The 25,667-nt window shown below is 36.7% G+C and overlaps 3 protein-coding genes across 3 annotated transcripts; 1 reads left to right on the top strand and 2 right to left on the bottom strand.

The window, feature by feature from the left end:
- Nucleotides 1–867: 867 nt before the first annotated feature.
- On the bottom strand, nt 868–1,830 carry LOC118663188 (olfactory receptor 52N2-like). Its single transcript, XM_036322628.1, is given in 1 exon segment — nt 868–1,830. A coding segment is annotated over 1 exon segment (963 nt).
- Nucleotides 1,831–15,951: 14,121 nt separating this feature from the next.
- On the top strand, nt 15,952–16,917 carry LOC118664424 (olfactory receptor 52N5-like). The gene has a single exon (XM_036324514.1). It carries the CDS (start codon nt 15,952–15,954, stop codon nt 16,915–16,917), a length of 966 nt encoding a protein of 321 aa, XP_036180407.1.
- Nucleotides 16,918–23,186: 6,269 nt separating this feature from the next.
- Nucleotides 23,187–25,215, bottom strand: LOC118664419 (putative olfactory receptor 56B2). Its single transcript, XM_036324511.1, has 2 exons — nt 25,198–25,215; nt 23,187–24,143 (listed from the first exon to the last, which is right to left on the bottom strand). The coding sequence occupies exons 1-2, from the start codon at nt 25,213–25,215 to the stop codon at nt 23,187–23,189; spliced, it is 975 nt and encodes a 324-aa protein (XP_036180404.1).
- Nucleotides 25,216–25,667: the final 452 nt, after the last annotated feature.

Here is a 25,667-nt window from a genome sequence, read left to right as displayed (position 1 = left end):
TTATATCCAGAAATGTAAATAAAGTATTCTTTTTCCCATTGTTCCTGAGCACTCAACTGTTTCTCCTTCTGTATTAAAGTTAAGTAAAGCACTGAAACTCAGGCATCCTTGGTTGATGAATTACATTAGATTTTCTTCAAGTCTCCTTTCTACTATTTATAGATCCTTCCCACAAACAGCTGCCAAATAGTATCCACAATGTCTTTCGAAATGTCTTTCTGCTTCATATTCACTTCAGGGAATGCCTACCAGATTATGATAAACTCCAGTGTTCTTATTTCCTCCAGATTAATTTGTATGTTCAGTAGTATATTCATAGGAATACAAATAATTACCTAGGTAACAGTTGCCAGAGATAAAATGAGCAGACAAGGAGTTGTTTCTAAAGTTATACAAATTTCACATAAATATGAAATTAAAAGGACCTCTGGAATCCAGCACAGACATTCTGGGGAAGTGTTTCTTGCTTTCCTATAACACATAGGAACAGTTTGCTTATGTGCCTTTCCCAATCTCCTGGTGACTCCCTAAGCTATCTGACCTTCTTTATCCCCCACACTGCCTAGACCACAGTGCATGAATCATTAGGAGTTTGCTTGAAGCTGAATATCCTAACTATTCCACTCTGTGTCCATTTTGCAGGTTTTAACTAAAGTCAAACTGTGCAAAAAATATAATTATTTCCTGTCTATTTAATGTTTTTTCTATCTAATTAGAGGTCGTAGGTTAAAAATTGCATGATTTTATAACAGAATATTAATGTATTTTATCCTGATCTTGTGATGGTCTAATTTTGCATATGCTCTTCTTCTACTATAACTTTTTTCTTTATCTTTATGCTAAATTCAGAATTCTGCCCTCATATGTTTATCTCATACTCAATATATCTTTCTCTCTAAAGAACAATTTGATAACTCCTTCACGGATCTGCTTGGTCTTCACTCCATAGACAATTGGATTCAAGGTGGGAGGCAACAACAGGTAGAGATTGGCTATGAAAATGTGGACATGGTGTGGTATGGTGTGTCCTCCGAAGCGGTGAGTGAAGAAGTTGAAGAAGGCTGGGACATAGGTGATGACAATAGCACATATGTGTGATGTACATGTGCTGAAGGCTTTGTGTCGAGCATCTGCAGATGACAGATTGATTACAGCATGAATAATCATAGTGTAAGACATGGAGATCCAGAACATATCAAACCCCCCAATCAATATGGCAGCTATGAGACCATAAATAGCATTAATCTTGATGTTACCATGGGATAATTTGGCCACAGACATATGGTCACAGTAGGTGTGGTGGATGAGGTTGCCCCTGCAGAAAGGAAGACGCTTGATCAAGAATGTAAATGGGATCATGACTAACACACTTCAAGAGAAGGTGGCAAGCCCAACCTTGGTAATTGTGGTGTTGGTGAGGATGGTGGAATAGCGTAGAGGGTAGCAAATGGCCACATAGCAATCCAGGGCCATAAGCATGAGAACCCCAGACTCCATGCCTGTCAGCATGTGGATGAAAAATATCTGCACAAGGCAGGCATCAAAGTCAATCTCTTTGAGACTAAACCAAAAGATACCTAACATATTGGGGACAAATGAAGTACACCCACTAACATCTGTAAGTGACAGCAAGGCTAGGAAGTAATACATGGGTCGGTGTAGGGCCTCCTCATGGATGATGAGGTAGATGAGACCACAGTTCCCCACGAGAGCAATGATGTACATGAAGCAGAATGGCAGGGAGATCCAGATGTGTGAGGCTTCCAGCCCAGGAATCCCATTGAGGATGAAGTATCTTGGTGTCAGGCTGGTACTGTTGGCTCCATGCATAATGGTCAATTGCAAAGCATGTTACCTTTCCGACTAAGAAAGATGTCCTATACAAGAAGATAGTAGTGGTTTTATTTTTAGCTGAAAATAAAAGATGAATAAAGTAAGTATTTTTGCATACTATCTATAATAATAAAAGCGTAATATGCTAATTATATCAGACATCCTTCCGGACATCCTTCCAGATGATCTTCTGGACAAAGCTGGGGCTGCAAGGGAACCCCAATCCCAGGTGCCAGATGGAAGCTGGTGCCAGCAGTCAAGGGAAGGAAGGCCTACTCTTGCATGGATTTTGTGCATCAGGTCTATAGTAAATAATAATTTCAGGAGAGAAATTATCTTTTTACACCCAGACTGAGTTGTTTGATTCTACTTAGAGGTCTTGAGTGTGTAACTGAATCAAAAGAATGTAAACATAGTGCAAACATAGTAACAAAGCCATGGTCTGTCTTACTTTTATACTGTATTATAAACTCTTTCTGTATGTACCTGCTTAAATTCCCAGTCCAGTTACAAATACTTGCTTTTGCCCTCTTGACCAATTTCCAAATTATGGACCTTGTTTAAATAACACTGGTTCCATTCATTCCTCACATAATTTTCCTTCTTCCAGTAAGTCCTTTCAGATGTGTACACTGGATTATAGCCAATCAAATTTTGTGACCACCTACTGATTGCACACAGATATTATGTGGCTGAGGAAGATCTATCTACAAGTCTTAACCTGGCAAGTCTGGATTTTCCAAGTCAAAATAATCAAGGACTGAAGATTTAGTAAATCAAAAATGAATATACTGCCCAGCCATAGTGGCTTAGTTGGTTGAGCATCGTCCAGTTGGTTGAGCATCATCCTGTGCACTGAAAGGTTGCTGGTTTGGTTCCCTATCAGGGTAACTACCTGGGTTCTGGGTTTGATCTCCAGTTGGGGCACATACAGAAGTAACAGAACAATGTTCTCTCTCACATAGATGTTTCCCTTTCTCTCCCTTCCTCTCTCTAAGCATATCTATGAGTGAGGATTTTTTTTAAAAAAAATTTTATACTGAGTACAACTTAAAAATATCACATGGCTATGCTGAGACAGGGCTGGGTGCAGGCAAGAAGGGGTCAATGGGGAAAAAAAAGGGAACATCTGTAAGACTTTCAACAATAAACATAAATTAAAAAAAAAATGGCCATGTGCACTTTGCATTATATCTTTTTTGTTTCTTGCTGGTAAACAGGAAAGATTTTAGTATTTACATTTTACCAATGACATTATTGAGCTATAATTAATTCTCAAAGTTTCTATTAATTTTCTCAAATCACTATGTAGGTAAGCATGGCCTATATCTCTAAATATTTATAAATTTTGTGTCTTCTTTTGGTGTATTATTTTTAGCCCCCAAATAACTATGAAAATTTATATTGGATAAGATGGAATCTTCATTAATTAATTATTTTGATAACACTTAACTTTCCATATTTCTATTATATTCTGGGACAAGAATTTAGCCTGAAAGCTTTTTTTTATGAAAATAATAAGACTCCAGGAACTTTTATTTTTGAGAAAAATCTTCTTTATCCTATGTTTCTACAAGTTTTTCCTTGGATATTGTTTGTTTGAGATCATGAACTTGGATCATTCATGATCAATCATCTTACCACAGCATAATATTGTATATTTTATAGCATTTTCAACAATTATTCTATAGAATAAACTTTTCCAATGTTTTAATTCTCATTGCTTCTCTTTTCTCTCTCTATTTTATTTGGGATGGGTTGGGGGGGCGGGGGCTGATTTAGTCTAGGTTTTCTATATAAGTGGGTTTTTTAAAACCATTAGTTTTAAACAGTAGAAAACGTTTAAAATAATGCTATATAAATAATATCAACATATAAAAGAGACACAAGCAGGAAAATATTAGCACTGACTTTATAAAGCAATTTATTCAACTGCCATATGCTGTAAACTCTAAGTGGAGTAAACCATGGAGATTTTCACCGCAGCTTTGAACATAACAAACAAAATATATAGTACAGTCACAGTATTGTTAATATTGTTACTCTTATTGTGCTTTGTAAAGTAAATGTAAGTAAAACCATGTCTATGCACTCCTTAAACCTCCAGTAGCCTTACATCTCTCTCAGAGCAAAAGCCACAACATCCTACACTATTAAGACCATTTTAAATCTCTGAATGAGTCTCCCCCTATTCAAACTCTGACCTTCTCAGTCTATTCATACATACTGGAGGTTTCTCAATCTCAGTAAACATGTGTGCAATTCAGGGCATTTCCACTTGCTATTTCCAATGCATGATTGTGCTATCCCAGATCATACCATAGCACATACCTTCAACAGTTCCCAGTCTCGACTCAGTGTCAACCCCAAAGCAAAGCTTACCTCCCAGTTTAAAATTGTAACCCCAGGCCCCTGCCAATCTTGGTATAAAATCTCCCTTTCCACATTTTCCTTCACTGCAATTAGTATTTCCTCTGGTCCCTCCAGGAATTTCTGTTATTTTGTTCACTGCTATATATTTTGCACTTTAAATAGTGACTGCTATAAGAAAGATGTTGTGTAATGAGTAAATGATTTTCAAAACCTTCTTTTTGGTTATTCTTCTCAGTTATATAGAAATACCTTTAGAAATTAGTGTGCATATTGAAAAATAAGAGTGCATCAGAGGAAGGCAAGCATAGTTACAAGATATCTAAAATCTTAAACTTTAAAGATTAAAAGAATGAAGTTGAAGATATTTATAATTGGGATGAGTACACACATTAGATGCAAATAACTGCCTCTTCTATTATTTTGCACATGCTAAGGGAGTACATCTGGTGAATAGGAGAAGTTATAGAAATGTAGATTTGGGTTCAAGGAATGTTGTTGATTCATGCAGATAGAAATGCCCAGGAATATAAAAATACCATCAGTTGTATGCAGCAAAGGAAGATAACATGTGTCATGCATGATATAAGAAGTTGGACTACATGGTCACTGGGATTCCTCCAAACTCTTAATCTAATTCATTGTCATAGTCTTTTCCAAAGAAAGAGTTTTCTATCTATCAAGAGCAAAGAAGTGTTTCTATTATGGGTTGGAAATGTACTTGCCTGTAACGTTATCCCCTTCTCCTGGTCACATCAGCATCATGGAGTCTCCTTCCTCCACTACCTAAACTGCATTTAACATTTCTCCCTTCTTCTTCTTCTCCCTTTTTAAGGCAGTTTGCCATGCTCTTTGTTTTCAGAAGTCTAAAGAGTGACATAATACAAGTTTTCCTTGACCAACTACCCTCTGACTCAAATTCCTCCTATTTAGTTGCACATTTTCTGTGCATCTTATATATTTTCTTTTGTTACCCAAATTCACCCTGAGGCCAGATGTTTTAAAATTTCCACTCATGATGATGTTGCTCAGAAAAAGTGCACAGTACTGGTTGGGAACCTTACTTAACAACACTTAGTGGTTTCTCTGGGGATTTTCCAAGCAAACGGGGAATGAATATTTCTTTGTGGCTCCTAGATAAATGTCCCATAGGTCCCTGATAGGAGAGGAGGTGAATTTAGCTTTGTTGAAATTACATCTGTATTTTAAAATATATTTGAGCAGGGAGAAAGTAACCTTAATAATTATCCTCAAATTTTAACAATTTTTTTTAGAATAAATATATGAACTGTGTCTGATATCTATTGAAGTATAAGCCTGGAATTGTATCTAACTTCCCAGAACACTTCAATTTCAGTTTTTTTTTTACTTTTGCTGTAACTTTACCTATGTAGCATGTATAGGTCTCAAAGCTTTCTCAAAAGTGTTTAATAAATAATTTCAGAATAATCTGTTCTAGAAACTTACTAAAATATAGTTTATTTAATACATTTGTATAATATGTTAATTTGAAACATTGCATTGTTAAATGCAATGTTTCCCCTCTACCTCAATAGAAATACAGTTTTCCTTAAAGTTGTAAAATTTTTTTTAGTGGATCTTGATCAAGCCTAAGGACACATAGAAGACTGGATTGAATGTTTTCAATAGTGAGGGGATTTTGGGGAAGGAAGCAGAGAACATGACAATTTAATATCCGCTGGGTTTGTCGAAGTGAGTGAAGGATATACTGGAAGGTGAAAACAGTGAGAAGGAATCCGGTAATGGTACATCTTTCTTCTAGAACAGGCAGCTAGAATGGGCAGAAACCCAGCAGATCCAGATTTTTCTTTTGCAGCAAATGGAATCATTCACTAAAGCACATAAGCTAAAACAAAACTAGCTCTATACCACAGAGCTTCTACCCATAGTAAATTGTCGATTATTGAAAGCACAGAAAGTACAGCTTCATTCCTAAGCAGAGAGTCACAATAAGTGAAAAGCCTAGAGGCAAGCCTTCCTCTTGAAGTATGCTTTATTTCAAGATTACTAGCATTAGGTAATATATTATTTAAATGGCATAAACAATAAACTAGCAGATGGCAGACATACTCCAAGTTTCTTAAGGTAGAAAATCTTTGAAATATGCTTGCTTAAAATATTTTTTGTCTGTTTTTCTAATTAAAAACTATATTAACCAAGTATACATGTTTATAAATATTATGATGTAAGAACTTATAGGTGTGAAAGGTGAAATGAAATCTGTTTATCTATATATAGTTCTTAATATTAGTTAGGGGGGTACAAAAACATGCCATGATTCCTATTAAAGACTATTTTTCCATATTTATGAGAGGACTTAGAAGGGAAGAAATGAAATGGATAAGAGGTCCAATTGATAAGAGGAATTAGAAAGTTATTGTCTGGTCAGCCTGGCTCAGTCGTTGAGCATAGACCAGGAGGTCACGGTTCCATTCCTGGTTGGGGCACACGCCCGGGTTGCGGGATCATCCTTAATGTGGGGTGTGCAGGAGGCAGCTGATCAATGATTCTCTCTCATCACTGAGGTTTCTGTCTCTCTCTCCCTCTCTCTTCCTCTCTGAAGTCAATAAAAAAAATATTTTTAAAAAACAGTTGTTTTTCCTATCATATAACTGATAGTAGGTTTAGTATTATTATATGCATAATAATATGAATATGGAGTGTGAATGTATATTACTTTACAACAAAGTCAAGACTATATTTCCCTCTCTATTGGTCAAATGTCACCATCCTTACTATTTTTTGCAGGAAAATATTTTCAGCATCAATATCTTTCAGAAATATCTGATAATATATTTCACCCATAAAACAATGAAAGGATTTCTATAAAAAAGAAGCAAGTAGACAATTAGAAACTAACTTTTATAACAGAAAAGAATGAATTATGAAAAAATATTTAAGGAAAGAAAAATAAAGTTGCAAAAATATCACAGAAAAGAAAGAAAAAGACAAGGCGATTAAAAAAAATTAAGAAGGAGAGATGTAGAAATTCTTTCCAGGAAACAAAAGTTTAACTCTTAGGATTTACATTAAAAGAGAAAACTACTACGGCAAAGGAAGAATGTATCCAAAAATAAATTCTTAATAACAGGATTTCTCAGTCTCAGAAGTTTGTTATGTAAAAATGTTTTTATTATTAAATTTTTTTCTTTTGAAATTAATGAGTGTAATAGTTGAGAATTCAGAATAACAAATTACTAAGCACCTGTAAAATAGCACACATATATGCATTTTGCTTTATTTTAATTATCATGAATTCATTGCCAAATTATGAAAGTTAAAGTGCAATAATGTTTAAAGACCATAAGTGATGATGTGTCTTGTTTATCATAAGATAAAAGCTTTTGTCTTTGCTTTATCATATTAGGGTGCTTATATGTCAATGTTTAAAATCCTGTTTGGTACAATAGGTGTAAAATAAATTCTGTGAAAGAGGAAAAAGATTGGATGAGAGGTTTCAACTTCTAATCCTAATGGTGCCATATCTGTACCACGTGAATTACTTTCTGGACTTCCCTCAATTAGAGACCAGCTATGGTTGCGGGTTTTATTTTCCCCTGAATACATATTTGAAGTTTTATACCATGCTTTTCCCCAGGGCTGTGTGGTCCCTGGAGGCTTTTAAAACCTTGTTTCATATTGAGATTTGGGAGTCTCCACGATACGAGATTATTATGAGATTATGTATGTTTCCTTTGGGAAGTGAGCTAGACTAAGCACTTCTGGCTTATGGTTTATAAGGTGAAAACAGGGTGCCACCGTTTTATGCATTCCTGGGCCCTCTCTTGGCATGAGCACCTTGCACATTTCTTCTTGTCTGGAGCTGTATTGGGGGTAAGGTAAAGCCTTTCAGACATGCTGATCCTAGGCTTACTGTGTGCCAAAGCCTCGTCTTGTTCCATTCTGCCTGTGTGTAGTCACAGGGATGAAGGGCATTGTGGTACAGAGGATGTTTGGTGATTTCTTAGTCTGGGAAAAAAGAGGAGGAACATGTTCACTCCACATTCAAAGGCCAGACAATGTCAGCAAGGGATGTGGGTTTCCGTGTGGACAAGGGAAAAGCTAGATGCTCTCAACATCTCCTTTAGAGTATAGGTAATTCTTCTCTTTATATTCATTCATTTTTACAAATATGTTTATAATGACATGACAGAGAATTAGACAATAATAACCTTACCATGTCTCAGATCAGGAAAAGATAAATAGGTACTTCCTTTTCCCTCCAAGTCACTAGTCCACCCTTCCCCACCCCATTTCTTTTCTTCAGTTCAGTAACATAACTTAAAAATAACCAATCACACTTCAATTTACTTCTTTTAAAAAAATCCAGGTTCTATCTTCATTCGTGAAGTAAAATAGGTGGCAAACTTGGCCTATGTAGTAAAGGGGTATGATAATTATACAAATAGTTCTAGCACAAGTCCCCAGGTCATGGCCATTATGAAAAATGGGGGAAACTATGAGAGTAACAAAGAGGAGCTTTCGAGTATACAAACTGGTTTGGCTTAAGAGAGAAAGGGATGTATTTCACCAGTTTTCAGTGTAGAGAGCACAGAATTCGGTATATTTTTTGGCAAGCTGCTAAACACACTGAATCTTGGTTAGATAAACTGGCTATAATAATATTGAACTGGTTGATTCCTTATAGGAATGTAATTAAATTAACACATACATTTAAATAATGAATAGGTGAATATATTTAAATAGGTAAATACAGACAACCAAATAGTACTGCTGATTTTTTTTTTTTGGTATAAAAATATGGGTAAATGTTTGAGTTGGTATGCCAGTTGGCTATTAATGTACAAGATAAACCTAAAGACCTAGAGTAGAGGCATAGAAAGTCCTATCCTAAGTGCCAAAGGATTCATTGCCTGGCACATGATGAAGGATTAATGGAATTTTAGAAAATTTAACAAATGATTCTTGTCGCTTTCTGTCTGATTTATTTCCATTAGCATGATATTCTCAAGGACCATTCATGTTGTTGCAAATGGCAGTATTTCATTCTTTACTTAGGATTGAGGACTATTCCATTGTAGATATGTTCCACATATTCTTTATCTAACCATCCATCAAAGGACACAAAACAGAAAGCAACAACTGAATAAACAGACAAACTCACAGACACAGGCAATAGTATGGTTACCGGAGGGAAAGGAGGGGGGAGGGTGAAGAGGGTAAAGGGATTCAAATACATAGTCCCAGAAGGAGACTGGACTTTGGGTGGTGAATACGCAATGCAATATACAGATGATGTGTTTTAGAATTGTACACCTGAAACTCATATAATCTTATTAGCCAATATTGAGAAGGCTAACACCTATTTTGTAAAACTACTGTTTGGAATTCTCTGCTATTTGTTAGATGGCCGCGTATTCTAAAAAAATAACTTTGCTTTCTAGCCTGCTCTAGCCTGCTTGAATAATGAGGAAGATAAACTTAGCTGTCTGACCTTGTAGGCCAGAGACTAGATATGTCCATACTCTCAATGCCATGCCAGCTGTATTTTTTTAATTGGATAGAACTATGTAGTTTTCAAGGCCACCAGTGAGATAACCACTAAGCACAGATAGGGCTGGATCTTTAATAAAAAGGGAAGTTCCGCTTATAGCTCTGCTTAGAATTTAAATTCATTTTCTCTAAGCCCACCACAGTGAATAAAGTGTGACTCCAAACTCTCTGAGCATTGCTTGATTTATTCTGGTGCTCTGTAACAATATCACCCCAATAAACTTAATAAAAATTAACAAATAGAATTGTTTAACTATAGTTAGAGTCTGTACACTTGAAATATCCAGGTTTAGAGATAACACTATGTGTCACCCCCCCCCCCCCAAAAAAAAAAAAAAAGTTAAATTGGACATTTCAGGAAAAACATTTCAGAACAACAAAAATGATGAAACAGTCTCAGAAAATATAGAACTCTTTCTAAATACAGCTTTTTCGTGACATCCCTCTTCAGGACATCAGGGAGAGGATTATCGAAATGATTAATAGTATTTTATTCTGTGTCCTAGCCCCTACCTTCATCTACAAATATGCGATCCTAGGCCATCTCTAGAGAAGCAAGCATGGAAGTGAGAAGAAATGGAAAAGCAGACCTTGTTGGCCTTCCTAGATGGTTCATCCTAATTATTTTGGGCACTGGGTTCAAGTTATAATCTAAAGGGGCCTGTTTTCTGTTTTAAACAGCCAGAGGCAACAATGGGTGCTGTATGTACTTTGTGCCAAATGGCCGCCCAGAGTGGGATGAGGAAATAGCAGAAACAGCAGTGGGAGCATCAATCATCAGATCCTGGAAACTAAGGCATGTGGATCAGGTAATGGAAACTACTGTCATCAACAAGGAAAGAGAAACTGTGATTGTTAAGAGGTGGTATCGTGTGGCGTATCTTGATGTGGTATGCTTTTTGTAGTATAAGGCTGCTTTGTTTCTTTCGTTGAAAAAGGCTCACTGTAAGACTGAAAGAAAACCTTGAGATGGATTTCCCTTCCTGTGCTTTAATCATTATTGTACTTCTAATAATTTCCTATATTCTGTCTCCTTTTTGCTTCCCCAGAACCACAGGCAAAAATAATGAGGTGGAGGAGGTTTGGGGTAAGTCTGAATGGTACTTGTAACCAAACCACCTTCTCCTTTGAAAGAGACAGTATAAATCATTCCGTAAAACTCTCATTCTTTACCTGGGAGATGGCTGAAATACTGGGCTAGCAGAAATTATAAGGAACAGGAGCTGTAGAGGTCTCAAGTCAGAAACAGATGGGAAGGGGGTGAAGCAAACAAACACAAAAACAAATAAATGAGAAAATAAGTCACTGATTCACTGTTTGTTAGCCTTTATAAAGGATTTTGTTTTAGCTAAACAGATATGAGTCTGAGCTAGAAAAACCTGGATTTCACTTTCAGTTCATTACTAATAGCTTTGGGCAAGCAAATTAAACATCCTGTGCCTGGGTCAGGGAATTTAATGACAACACTTACCCTGAACTCTGGAATACACAGTACTCTTTAAAGGAAATGACATTCTACCTTAGAGTTTAAAAAAGACTTATCAAGATGAGTATATGACAGACTGACTTTCAAATAAGAAAAATAAATTGAGCAAAGCCAAGATAGTATTGAAGTACATGTAGTATTTTGGGATTAGCAAGTAATCTAGCAAAATTTAAGCATGGAATGTTAAGATATAGTTTATCATTCAAACCAGAACACTTTGGATGCTTAGGAAATGGAAAGAAATAAAACGGAAATGAATTTAGATAAGGTCTAAATTTAACTTTATTGAATGCTATGCCAAGAAATTTGAGCCTTATCATCAAATTTGTGGGGAGACATTGAAGATTTTTAAGCAGTGGATTAAAATGTCTTCAGAATTCTGCTATAAGACAAAATTTATTTTAAAAGAGACAAAGCAGAAAAATAGGTGGATGTATCTAGTTGATCTTTAAAAGACAGTAGAGTGGTAATAGAAAGGAAGAGCTGACTTAGACTATTTTTGGATTAAAAATAGAAGTTTTTCTTATCTGAAGATAGAGTACAGATAACAGGCATGCTGATGTCACCTGCTTAGATTAAGAACCAAGACACTTGAGTTATAAAGAAATTTTAACTAAGATGAGGTAGAGAGATACTTGATGAGATCACAAATATTCTGGTAGGTCATGTAGTAGATGATGGCACTATTATCCAAAAAACAAAACCCAGAAATAGAGCCTGGGGTAGAGGTTTAAGTGACGAGTTTAGTCTGGTACATGATCAATTTAATCTGTCCATGGAACGATCCAGTATGCACTTAGAAGGAGTGTACAATTGTGACATAACTTTATTAATAAATTCATTATCTGAAAATTATTTTCTTTTTTTTAAATATATTTTTTTCCAAAATATATTTTTATTGATTTTTTACAGAGAGGAAAGGAGAAGGATAGAGGGTTAGAAACATTGATGAGAGAGAAACATTGGTCAGCTGCCTCCAAGGTACATGCCCTTGACCGGAATCAAACCTGGGACCCCTCAGTCTGCAGGCTGACACTCCTTCCACTGAGCCAAACTGGTTAGGGCAAATTATTTAATAATTAATATTTATTTAATAATATTTAATTATTTATATTTATATAATAATATTTATTTAATAATATTTAATTATTTAATAATGTTTAATAAATAAATTCTATTTATTGGAGGTTAAATTTTTTATTTTAATTAATCTTTATTGTTGAGATTATTAAAGATGTCCCTTTTTTTCCCCCCATAGCTCCCCTCCACCTGGTTCCCACCCCACCCCAGGCCCTCATCACCCTGTCTGTGTCTATAGGTAATGCATAAATGCATAGATCTTTATCTAATCTCTTCCTGCACCCCCGCACATCCACTCCTCTCTGAGAATCGTCAGACTGCTCCATTTCCATGCCCCTGATTCTATTCCATTCACCAGTTTATTCTGTTCATCAGATTTTTTTATTCATTTGATTTTTAGATTCAATTGTTGATACAATGTATTTGTTGTCACTTTGTTGTTCATATTTTTTATCTTTACCTTTTTCTTCTTCTTCCTCTTCTTAAAGAATACCCTTCAGCATTTCATATAATGCTGGTTTGGTGGTGATGAACTCCTTTAGCTATTTCTTATCTGTGAAGCTCTTTATCTGACCTTCAATTCTAAATGATGGATTTACTGGGTAGAGTAATCTTGGTCGTAGGTTCTTGGTATTCATCACTTTGAATATTTCTTGCCACTCTCTTCTGGCCTGCATAGTTTCTGTTGAGAAATCAGCTGACAGTCAGTTGTATGGGTACTCCCTTGTAGGTAACTGTTTTTCTCTTGCTGCTTTTAAGATTTTTTTTCTTTGTCTTTAGCCCTTGGCATTTTAATTATGATGTGTCTTGGTGTGGTCCTCTTTGGATTTCTTTTGTTTGGGGTTCTCTGCACTTCCTGGACTTGTAAGTCTATTTCCTTCACCAGGTAGGGGAAGTTTTCTGTGATTATTTCTTCAAATAGATTTACAATATCTTGCTTTCTCTCTTCTTCTTGCACCACCATAATTCAGATGTTGGTATGCTTAAAGTTATCCCAGAGGCTCTTTACACTATCTTCATATTTTTGGATTCTTTTTTCTTTTTTCTTTTCTGGTTGGGTGTTTTTTGCTTCCTCATATTCCAAATCATTTATTTGATTTTCTGGATCCTCTAGTCTACTGTTGGGTCCCTGTATATTATTCTTTATTTCAGTCAGTGTATGCTTAATTTCTGACTGGTCCTTTTCCATTTTTTTTTTAATTTAATTTTATTTTTTGGCATTCTCACTAAGATCCTTGAAAGTCTCACTAAGTTCCTTGGAGGTTTCTAGAAGATTCTTGAGTAACCTTATAACTGTGGTTTTGAACTTTATATCCAGTAGTTTGCTTTCTCCATTTCTTTCATTTGTGACATATTTCTTTGTCTCCACATTTTGGCTGCTTCCCTGTGTTTGTTTCTATGTATTGGGTAGCTGCTAAGTCTCTTTGAGTTGATAGAGTGGCTTTGTGTAGTACATGTCCTATAGGGCCCAGTGGCCCAGCCTCCACAATCACTTGAGGTGAACACTCTTGCTGCATCCTTTTGTGGGCTGTGTGCACAGTTTTGTTGTAGTTGAGCCTTGATTGCTGTTGGTGTCACTGGGAGGAATTGATATACAGGCCGGTTGGTTGTGGAGATCACACTTATGGAGCAGGACTTGGGGCTTTGGTGCTCACTGAGTCTGCCCCTTGAGAATGTTCCTTATGGATGTGAAGAGTTGTAATCTGGTATGGTCTCACACTGACCACTGGGTACACTGGCTCTTGGGTGTCCAGATAGGTGCAAAGTCAGCCACTGCCTGGGACCACCCAGCAGGAGCTACAGAGAGATCTAAAGATTCCTCCTCTTTGTATTGGAAGTGCCCAGACAAGGCCCAGCTGTGAAGCAAGGCAAGCTGATGCTAGTGCCAGGCCTTGGACTTTTATTGATAGGTTTGGGGCTCCTTGACACAGCTGCAGCTTACTTGACAGAGTTTTAGCCTAACAAAGGGCAGATCATTCATATCCAAAATCCACTGCACACACCTTGGGTGGGGTTGTAAATTGGGTGGGGCGGGGTCTCAGGGAGTCACCAGGGTAGAACAAACAGAAATGGCTGCCAGTCAGCCCTACACTGGGGAGGTCCCAGCACAAGAGCAATGACTGCTGTGAGCACCTCTGTCTGGAAGAAAGCAGCCCCCTACAGTCCAGTTCCTCCCCGTATGTTTCTGGGTCCCCCAGAGCCTTGCCCCACTGCTGGAGCTCAGAGGAAGTGGGAGCTTGTAAATTCAGTTCATGGTGGCAGCCTTTTAAGAGGAGCAGCTGGGTCTCCGGCAACCTGTGTGTCACTCAGCCCCAATCTGCACTGGTTTTTATAATCCATAGTTCTTACTGCCTGTAGGGACTTCTTTCCCTAGCTCTGGAACCCTGGGTTGAGGTTCTGGTGTGGGGTTGGGACCCCTTGCTCCTCTGGATGGCCTCCGCAGAGGCAATCTCCCTCCCGATTAAAAAAGCGTCACACCCAGGTGCTGGTCCAGCCCATTCTGTGCCTCTGCATCTCCTAACAGTCTCAATGTGCTTTCTTCTTTACCTCTCTACTTGTAGTACTTCCACTCAGCCAGCTTTCTGGCAGCTCTGGATGATAGTTTTTCTGTATTTTAGTTGTAATTTTGATGTAGTTGTGGGAGGCAGCAAGTACAGGCATTTACCTATGCCGCCATCTTGGTTCTCTGAAAATTATTTTCTTGTTGGCTATACTTAAAGTCATGAGAGTGGACATTATTCTAAGAAAGAGAATAAAGAGGGAGTCCAGAGAATATGCTTTTTCCAAATTGTGTTAAAACAAAAGACATGAAAAGAAAATAGATGACCTCAATGACATTGAGGGATTAAAGGTTTTTTAAAAAAGAGAGATTTCTTATTTTTTCTCTTTCATGGGACAATAAAGCTAGATTAAACTTCCTGACCACTGTTTGTGCATCTCATATCCATGTAGCATCTACATTTGCATTTTGAGTTAGTATATCCAATTCCAGAGGATACTAACCTAGGTGTAAAAATCAACTTTTGATTATTTTTTATAACTCTTTCAGGTAGCTATCATTAACCTCATTATATATGAGCAACTGATGTTTCAAATATGAAGTCATATAATTGGTATGGAAAGGCCTGAAATTTGAATAAGATCATATTTGGTTTAAATAATCATAATCTTCACAAAATGCAATAAACAAATTTCAGGCAATACTTCTGCAATTATAACTTGCTATTTATAAGTCATATACTCTGTCAAATCAGGATGTAAAGACATTGCATGAATGTTAGTGTCATATATGAATATCATTTCTGTCCCTGAATCTAATTTTGTAATGTTCAACATTATTGGATCTCTCTGTGTCTAAGTTTCTTCTTCTATTTTGATGATAAAAAAATTACAACTTTGTAACTATGACTTTAAAAAATACATTTAGGCTGCTTATAAAACTTTTAAAATATTACCTGTAATATAACATTATACAATAAATGGTATATTTTCAGTCACTATTATTAAAATTATTAATGCTATTATAAATGCAATTTTATTCCAAACTTAAGTTTGCCTTCTCAAGGATGATCTTAATTAAATTTCTTCTTAATTTCTACTCAGAATAAATACTTCTGGAAAACTAGCATTCATCTATTGAATTAGTTATGCTGGCTGCCAACAATTCATATGTGGCTCCAAAATCTTTTATTCTTGATGGAATTCCTGGTCTGGGAAGAGTACATGTATGGATCTCCCTCCCATTCTGCACAATGTATATCATCTCTCTTGTGGGAAACCTTGGCCTTGTGTACCTCATTCATCATGAAGAGTCCTTACATCGTCCAATGTATTTCTTTCTGGCCATGCTCTCCCTCATTGACCTCTTTACCTGCACCACCACTCTACCCAATGCACTCTGCATCTTCTGGTTTAATCTCAAGGAAATTAACTTCAATGCCTGCTTAGTTCAGATGTTCTTTGTCCATGGGTTCACAGGTGTGGAGTCTGGTGTGCTCATGCTCATGGCTCTGGACCGCTATGTGGCTATTTGCTACCCATTGCGTTATGCTACCATACTCACTAACTCTATCATTGCCAAAGCTGGGCTTGCCACCTTCTTGAGGGGTGTGCTGCTAATGATTCCTTTTCCATTCTTGGTCAAGCGTTTGCCCTTCTGCCAAAGCAATATTATCTCTCATACATATTGTGACCACATGTCAGTGGTGAAGTTATCCTCTACTAGCATCAAGATCAATGTCATTTATGGTCTGATGGTTGCCCTTCTGATTGGAGTGTTTGACATTTGCTGTATATCTGTGTCTTACACTATGATCCTCCGTGCAGTGGTCAACCTTTCATCAGCAGATGCTCAGCAGAAGGCCTTCAGCACCTGCACTGCCCATTTATCTGCCATTATCATCACCTATGTTCCAGCATTTTTCACTTTCTTTACCCACCGTTTTGGAGGACACACTATTCCCCCTTCTCTTCACATTATTGTGGCTAATCTTTATCTTCTTCTTCCTCCAACTCTGAACCCTATTGTTTATGGGGTAAAGACAAAGCAGATTCGTGACAGTGTCATAAAGCTCTTCCGGGGTGAGAAAGGTGCAAATATTCAGGACAACTGAAATTGGATAGAAGAAAAATGAATGAAAAACAACAAAAAGAAACCCATGAATGACATCATGCATTTACTCATATATGGTATCATTTATTTCCCATAACCTATCTCAGATGTATGTTTTCTGCAACAATAGTGGAGAAATTTATAGCTATTTCTGGATTTATATCCTGGTGCCTTTCTCTTATTTTATTTTTCTCCATCACCAGTTTAATCAGGTCATTGATATGGGGCCACTACAACTTTCTACTAATGTATTCATATAAGATATTTTATTAACCTTTTGAGAGACTCTTTAAGTGTCTCATCTATGTTTGTAATTCTACTTATAGATATAAAGTGAAGTGGTTTCTCATGCAGTACATTCCAGCCCGGGCAGTCCCTCATGCCAAAATTCAGCTTATAAAGCTGACAATATACAAGTAAAAATGGCAGTCATGGGTTTTAAGAGGATGACACTTAGTAGAAATCATGTTGTAAAAAGCTGTGCAGATGAATTTTCTCAATAAATAAAGAACATGTATAATATATAGGTTAGTCCTCAAAAATAATTTATTTTTCTTGAGTTATTTACTGATATCAGAGTTTTTTTCTCTATTATATAAAATTACTTATTAAGAATACCCATGTACACTTACATAAATAGTGCTCACAATCATCTGTTGTGTGAAAACATTTTGGACATAGCCTCTCCATTATAAACTCTCAGTTCAATATTGTCTTTTTACTTTCTCACTGATCTTCAGTGATTTGTGTCCACTTCCCTCCACTTTTACCTCTGGAACATCTAATACAACACTTGAGGTATTGTTATTGGACAACTGAGGGTCTCAAGACCATTTGGGGTATCTATAAAGTCACAAAAATATGTTTTATGGTAACGTGATAGATTTGTTATAGCTACTTTTAAATCAATTAATAAATACTTTAGAGTCTGACCAAGAATTTGAATAAGGTCTGGCCAGTGTGGCTCAGTGGTTGAGTGTTGACCTATAAACCAAGAGGTCATGGTTCAATTTCTGGTTGGGGCACATGCCTAGGTTGTGGGCTTAATCCTCAGTGTGGGGCATGCAGGAGAAGGCAACTGATCAATGATTCTCTCTCATCATTGATGTTTCTATCTCTCTCTCTCCCACTCCCTTCCTCTCTGAAATAAAATAAAAAATAAATAACAATGTCACACCCCAGGCAATATTTTTTTAAAAAGAATTTGAACAGGAAGGCTTCTGGTCAAAATGGCAGAGTAGGTAAATGCTATGCTCACCTCCTGCCACAACCACATCAAAATTACAACTAAACTATAGAACAACCATCATTGAGAACCACCTAAAGTCTAGCTGAACAGAAGTCCTATTACCAAGAATAAACAGAAGAAGCCATAACAAGACTGGTAGGAATGGAGATGAGAAAAATTATGGTCTCACACTTATGTGTGGCAATTAAAAATCAGGAGGGGTATCTCAGCTGAAGCAGTGCCACCCTGAGGAATGAGGGATTTCAGTCCCACACCAGGCCCCCAGCCCAGGGTTCCAGTGCCAGGAAGCAGAGACCCTATAACTTCTGGCTGTGAAAACCAGTGGAGATTGTGGATGAGTGAGACTGAGTTCTGCTGAGACCCATGCATTTTTCTTAAAGGACCCATGCTCAACCTTATTCAGACTCACTTTCTCTAAGCTCTAGTGCTGGGGCAGCAGCTTAAAAGGTGCCAGGGACATATGGGGAGGAAATTAATTGTCTGGGTTCAGAGTGAGGACTGAAGGTTCAAGAATCCTAAACAAGCAGTATCTGGCCTTAGCATTACATGTACCTCTTGCTAAGCAGACCCAGGCTGGACACAAGTGGTAGCAGGCCTCAGTTCACTGCTTAGCCTCTCCCAGGCACCTCCAACTCCAGAACAAATAGAAACCTTCTGCTTTGTAACTCATACCAAGCGGCCTTGATCAGGGCACAGGCAGTAGCTGATCTTGGCCTGCACCAGAGTTCCTCTCAAGAGGTACCAGAACCAACACACATGGGGTCCACTTTAGATCACACCAGAGAATCGTCCAACAACCTCCACAAACAACACCATCCAAAGTGGGGACTGGACAGGTACCTGAGCCCTGCTAAAGCAAATCCTCCTCAACACTCCTCCATTGTATGTATGGCCAGGCCTCATAACCAACTAACATGGGAGTCAGTCCCTTCCACTGATGTACCAACAATAATCAAAGCTCAACTACAACAGGAAGGCAGATATAGCCCACACCTGGAGCACCTGGCTCAAGGAACCACAGAGACTACACCACTAGCGCTTATGACATCTACTACATAAGGATATTATACCAAAACTAAGAGATATAGCAGCTCTACCTAAAATGTATAAACAAGAAAGGGAAGTAGCCAAAATGAGGAGACAAAGAAACATACCTCAAATGAAAGAACCGAACAAAACTCCAGAAAAAGAACTACAAAAAAGGAAGACAAGTGATCTAACTCTAACCAGATGTAGAGTTATAAGAATGCTCAATGATCTCAGTGAGAACTTCAATGAAGAGATAGGAAATATAAAAATGGAGAAAGAAAACATAAAAAACAACCAATCACAAATGAAGAATACAATAACTGAAATGAAGAATAAATTAAAGGGAATCAGCAGTTGATTAGATGAAGCAGAGGACCAAAACAGTGATTTGGAAGTAGAATAACAGAAAGCACCCAATCAGAACAGCTGAAAGACAAAAGAATTAATAAAAAATGAGGATAGTTTACAGGGCCCCTGGGACAATATCAACCATATCTACATTCACATTATAGGCACACCAGAAGGAGAAGAGAGAGAGCACAAGGAGTTAAAAACCTGTTTGAAGAAATAATGATGTCAAACTTTCCTAACCTGGTGAAGGAAATAGACATACAGGCTCAGGAAATGCAGAGAGTTCCAAACAAAATGAACCCAAAAAGGCCCACACCAAGACACAACGTAATTAAAATGCCAAAGGTTAAAGATAAGCAGAGAATCTTAAAAGCAGCAAGAGAAAAGCAGTTAGTTACCTACAAGGGAGCACCCAGAAAACTGTCAGCTTATTTCTCAATAGAAACTTTGCTGGTCTTCTGGGATTGGCACAGAATATTCAAAGTGATGAAAAGCAAGATTACCCAGAACCACTATCATTTAAAATTGAAGGACAAATAAATTGCTTCCCACCAAGCCAATATTACAAGAAACGTTAAAGGAATAATAAAATGGCAAAAACCACGTATCTATTAATAATTTACTTTAAACATAAATGGTTTAAATTGTCCAAAAAAAAACCGCATAGAGTGGCTAAATTAGTGGTTCTCAACCTTCCTAATGCTGCGACCTTTTAATACAGTTCCTCATGTTGTGGTGACCCCCGATTTCATTGTTACAAATTGAACATAATTAAAACATAGTGATTAATCACAAAAACAATATGTAATTATATATGTGTTTTCCGATGGTCTTAGGCGACCCCTGTGAAAAGGTCCTTCGACCCCAAAGGGGTCGTGACCCACAGGTTGAGAACCACTGGGCTAAATGGATAAGAAAATAAGACCCTTATATATGTTGCCTATAAGAGACTCACTTCAGATCAAAACACATAGACAGATAAAATAAAGGGGTGGAAAAAGATTTCATGAAATTGGAACAACAACAAAAACGCTGAGTAGCAATACTTATACTAGACAAAATAGACACTAAAACAATGACTAAAATAAGAGATGAAGAAGGATCTAGCAATTTCACTTCTGGGTATTTATTCAAAGAAACCTAAAACACTAATTTGAAAAGACATATGCACACATACGCACATTGTAACATTATTTGCAAGAGCCAAGATCTGGAAGTAACCAAAGCATCCATCAATAATGAATGGATAAAGAATGGTACAAATGCACAACGGAGTATTACTCAGCCATAGAAGAGTAAACATTGGGACAACATGGATGGACCTTGAGAGTATTATACTAAGTGAAATAAGTCAGAGGGAGAAAGACTAACACATATTATGTGGAATCTAAAAAACAAAATAAATGAACAAGTGAGATGGAAACAAACTCATAGATACAGAGCACATTTTGATGGTTGCTGGATGGGAGGGGATTTCAGGAATGGGTGAAAAGGGGGAAGGGATTAAGGAGTACAGATTGTTAATTAGAAAATAATCAGAGATTTACATCATAGGGACTTTAGTCAATAATATTATAATAGCTACATATGGTGTCAGATGTGTTTGAGTTTTATTGAGATGACCACTTCATAAGTTATATAAATGTCTAGTCACTATATTATACTCCTGAAACTAATGTCAGTATTTAATTACAGTAATACTTGTAATAAAAATTAAAAATATTTTTAAAAATAAACATTTAAAATTTTTGTTTTAATTTTGAACACAGTTCATATTTACAGATATAAACCACAAAAACAAATGCTCTTTGAGGTGTCAGTAAAGTTTAATATGGTAAATTGTAGCAATTTTTAAGAAAAAAAAAATGGTATTAATTTCTTTGTGAGGTTTTTTTAAAAATTTAAGTTCTTTATTGTTTAATGTATTATACAAGTCTCCTATTTTCCACATTGACCTCTCCCGGCCACCCCCAACCGACAGCACATTCCCTCACCCCCACCCCCCTGTCTGTGTCCATTGGTTATGCTCATATGCATTCATATAAGTCCTTTGGTTGATCTCTTACCCCCTCACCCCCTGCCTTCCCTCAGCATCTTTGTGAGTTTTTATAACATATTTCATTGCTCATATTTCATTTAGACCCTATTTATGCCAATTTCTATCTTTTTCAATTTATCAGCAGCATGTTTACAATCTATGTCACTTCAGCTGTTAAAATTGTGTCAGGGTAAATTAACAAAAGACAGTAAATTAAAAACAGATTTGAGTTGGCTCTAAAATGACTTAGAGAAGCCCCCATACAATATTGGATTGAATAGGGAGGATGGCTTCAAGTAGATGAAGCCTCCATGAAAAAGTGAGAACTCTGGGATAGAAGAATAAAAGCCTTTAGAAATGACATGAAATTTATTCCTGAACATGACTAAGGTATTTTGGTTATAATCACTAAGAATTTCTAAAGAATAGCGTTATCATGGCATTGGGAGTACAGAAGAAGAGTCCTGATAATTCTTTATTCATAATGTTTCCTATACTAGTATATGTTAGAAACAGTAAAATTATAAGAGTGCATCCCCACTAAATATAAATTACATTAAATGCTTCATTCATTTTGCTTTCTTATTGCCCACATTCCTCAGTAACATTCCTGATCTTTCTGGGAAATGCCCTTTCAATGCTTCCCTGTTTATCAACATGGTACCAGAGACAGTCACCTTACAATTACACAATCCCTAAGTACTAAAGAATTCTAAATATAAGTCCAAAATATGAAAATATAAACTCTTTTAAAGTTTTATTAAATTGTAAAGATATCTATTTATGTTGATGTTCATAAAGATTATTTTCTAGACATTTACATTGCGATATTTAATTATAAAATGAAAGTGTACTATTCTCATGATTTTAAATTCTCTTTTACTGGAATCCAAATGCATACTTATTCCCCTTATGGAGTAACATATAAAGGATATGGCTCTTGGACAATGGTTAATTATTTCAGAAAGCATTTCCCAAACAAATCTTAATAATAAAAATGCTTCACAGGCATTTGTAATAAGAAAAATAATTATTCCAATTGATTATAAAATGTCTTGAGCTAATGAATAATCAATTATGGCAATAAGTATTTTCATTCTTGTGAACTAAGAAATGGAGAAAGACATTACAAAATAAAAAAGGGGGGCAGAAGAGGCATAGAAAGACAAGTTATATAAAACAAAAAGGAAATTCAAATAGTATTTCATTGCATTTCCTTTATAGTCCTCGAGAGAACAGGAAACATAATGTTACTGATTTTGATTAAGATTTTGTTGAAAACCCAACATTTCAAATGTGTCATCATTTTTTCTTTCTTTGTTTTTAGATTTATTGGGGTGACATTGGTTAATACAATTTTACAGATTTCAAGGGTACAATTCTATGATACATCAGCTGTTTATTGCATTGTGTGCCCACCATTTAAAGTCCAATATTCTTCTGTCAATATATACTAGTATTTGACCAACTTTATGTTTTAGTTGCTGCCACTGATATGTTTTAATAACTGAAAGCTGAAACAATGCCTCTTTTCTTTAGTTATCCTGCCATTAAGCACTTACATTCAGTATATATCTGGAGAGATGGGAAAAAGAAGCATCCTCTATGCATTAGTTGCTCTTGATGTGTACTTTAAGAACTTATATAAACCCTGCCTCAGCTCCTTGTTCTTGAGAGCATATACCATGGGATTGAGGGCAGGAGGAATGACATTGTGCAGTACATTGAGTAGCACTGGAATGATGGGAACTGACATGGCGGCGCTATGGGTAATGGAAATGACAATGACAACTGTATAGAAGAATAGGATCAGAATGAGGTGGGACGTGCAGGTACTTAGGGCCTTGGACGCAGCTTCTGCTGAGTTTAGCTTCAGCACAGAGTGAAGTATCAGAGCATATGATAAAATAATCAAACCCAAGTCACTTCCCATGAATGTCCAGGCCAGAAGAAGCTGGTAAATGCTGTTGATGGTTCTGTCATCACAGGATAGACTAGTGACACCGAGATTTGAACACAGACAGTGTTCTATTTGGTTCTGGGAGCAGTAGTGTCTCTGAGCAGCCAATACAGGCACTGGGATGGTACATATGGTGTTTCTGAGTGCCATGAACACAGTTGCTTTGACCACAAAAGATTCAGTAATTATTGATGGATAGCGTAGTGGTCGACAAATGGCTACATATCTATCTATAGCCATGCATAAAAACATGCCTGACTCCATGCCCACAAAACAATGTATGACATACATCTGCAGAAAGCACTCCGGGAGACTGATGGCTTTAGCATTGAACCATAAGATGGCCAATATCTTGGGCATGATAGTGGTGGCAAGGCCCATGTCTACCACAGCCAGGATGCCCAGGAAATAGTACATAGGCTGGTGCAGTGTTGGCTCTTGATAGATGATGATCAAGATAAGGATGTTGGCACTGAGGGCTAAGAGGTAGAGCAGAGCCAATGGCAGGGAGAACCAGTGTTGCCAGCTATGAATGCCTGGGAATCCCATCAGAATAAATTCAGAGACCTGGATCTTAGAGATGTTGGAGGCTTTGAGATTCTGGAACATTCTTTAGTAAGAGAAAAAATATTAAAGATTATAATTTTAAAGAATATCTATGATAATATTTGAAGAAAGTAAAAGATAATTAGAACTTTTAATTTTTAAATTTTATTTCTTTATTTCTATTTTTCCATGGTAATTATTTTATTTTTTAATTAAATTTATTAAGATTATGTAGGTTTCCAGCTCATACTGCTGTGATATATTATTTATATAATGCATGTGTTCCCACCATTAAAAGTCAAATCTCCTTCCATCATCATGTATTTGACCCTTTTTAACTTTTACCACTTCCAAATCTCCTTTCCCTCTGGTAAACACTTCATTGAGATGAGGATTCTTCATTATTAATCTTCATCATTCTTATTCTGCACTAACTTTATTGGATATTTCTAATGAGGCAGGAGCTGCAATAGTGCATTTTTATTAACACAATTAATCATCACCAAAACTACAGAAGGCAGGTCACATTATCTTCACCCTCTTATAATTATGGGTTAGAATATTAGAGCTATCAGGGCCTTGTTCATTCCCTTCCATATTGTAAGTCATGGAAACTGGACAACATGAAAGTGATCTGATGTGTGGCCTTGCCTCTTATCTTTAGTTTTGCTAAAGAATGACTTTATTTAGGAGCTTAATGTATAGAATTGAGAGTAGAGAAATTTATGCATGGGAACACTTAGATAACATTGAAAAGAGACTATTGAAAAGAACTTATTTTAAGATCATCAACAGTTTTGGAGAATACATCAATAATATTAATGTTACAACAGTGGTTGAATCAGAGATATGAAGTGTTTACTGACTCAGCTGTTATCCCTGTTTTATCTCTGTTCACAATGAAGGATGAAAGGTTATATATTTCAACAAGCAACTATTTTGGAAACAGCAAAGTGACCCAAGGAAGACATAATTACAATGCTCCTCAAAGACTGATGTAGTATCATCACAAACTGAGTCATGCAGGAATGGACAGAATAGTAATGAAGCAAAAATGTGTAGGAGCTCAGGAAGTTTTTCAAAGAGGAAAAGGCAAAGGCTGTTAGACCTGAAGCATGGTTAGCATTTTGCCAGATTAGAGTTCTTTACTGTTGCTATTTGCTCTTCATTCTCACATTATACTGCATTTCTTAGCTTAGTGATTTAGCAACCCTTTATTTTCTTTTGTGCATTCCCACCAATGAATCTAGCTGCAATCATTATCTTTGTATGGAAGTCTCAGTTCTCCTTCAGGGAGGATAGAAAGTTACCCTTTAAATCTTGTTAACATGATGTAATTGGAACAGTGGCAGGTTTCATAGGAAAGGAATATATTTATTGATGGATCAATCCCCTTTTTTAAAGTGTACTACTTATATAAAAACTCTGGGTGTAACATCACAGCCAGAACCGCAACCAACCTGAAGGAAGTCAGTCCTGCAGGGGTAGTCTTGGAAATGGCTGAGCCCTACCCCAGCCCTACCCCTACCCCTGGAGGGTAAGATTTCAGGCAGGAACCCACCCTTGGAGCCGAGTGTG

The sequence above is a fragment of the Myotis myotis genome, unplaced genomic scaffold, assembly GCF_014108235.1.
Source record: "Myotis myotis isolate mMyoMyo1 unplaced genomic scaffold, mMyoMyo1.p scaffold_m19_p_10, whole genome shotgun sequence".
Lineage (NCBI taxonomy): Eukaryota > Metazoa > Chordata > Mammalia > Chiroptera > Vespertilionidae > Myotis > Myotis myotis.
Note: the sequence above shows the minus strand (reverse complement) of the source record. Positions and strands in the feature narration are given on the sequence as shown.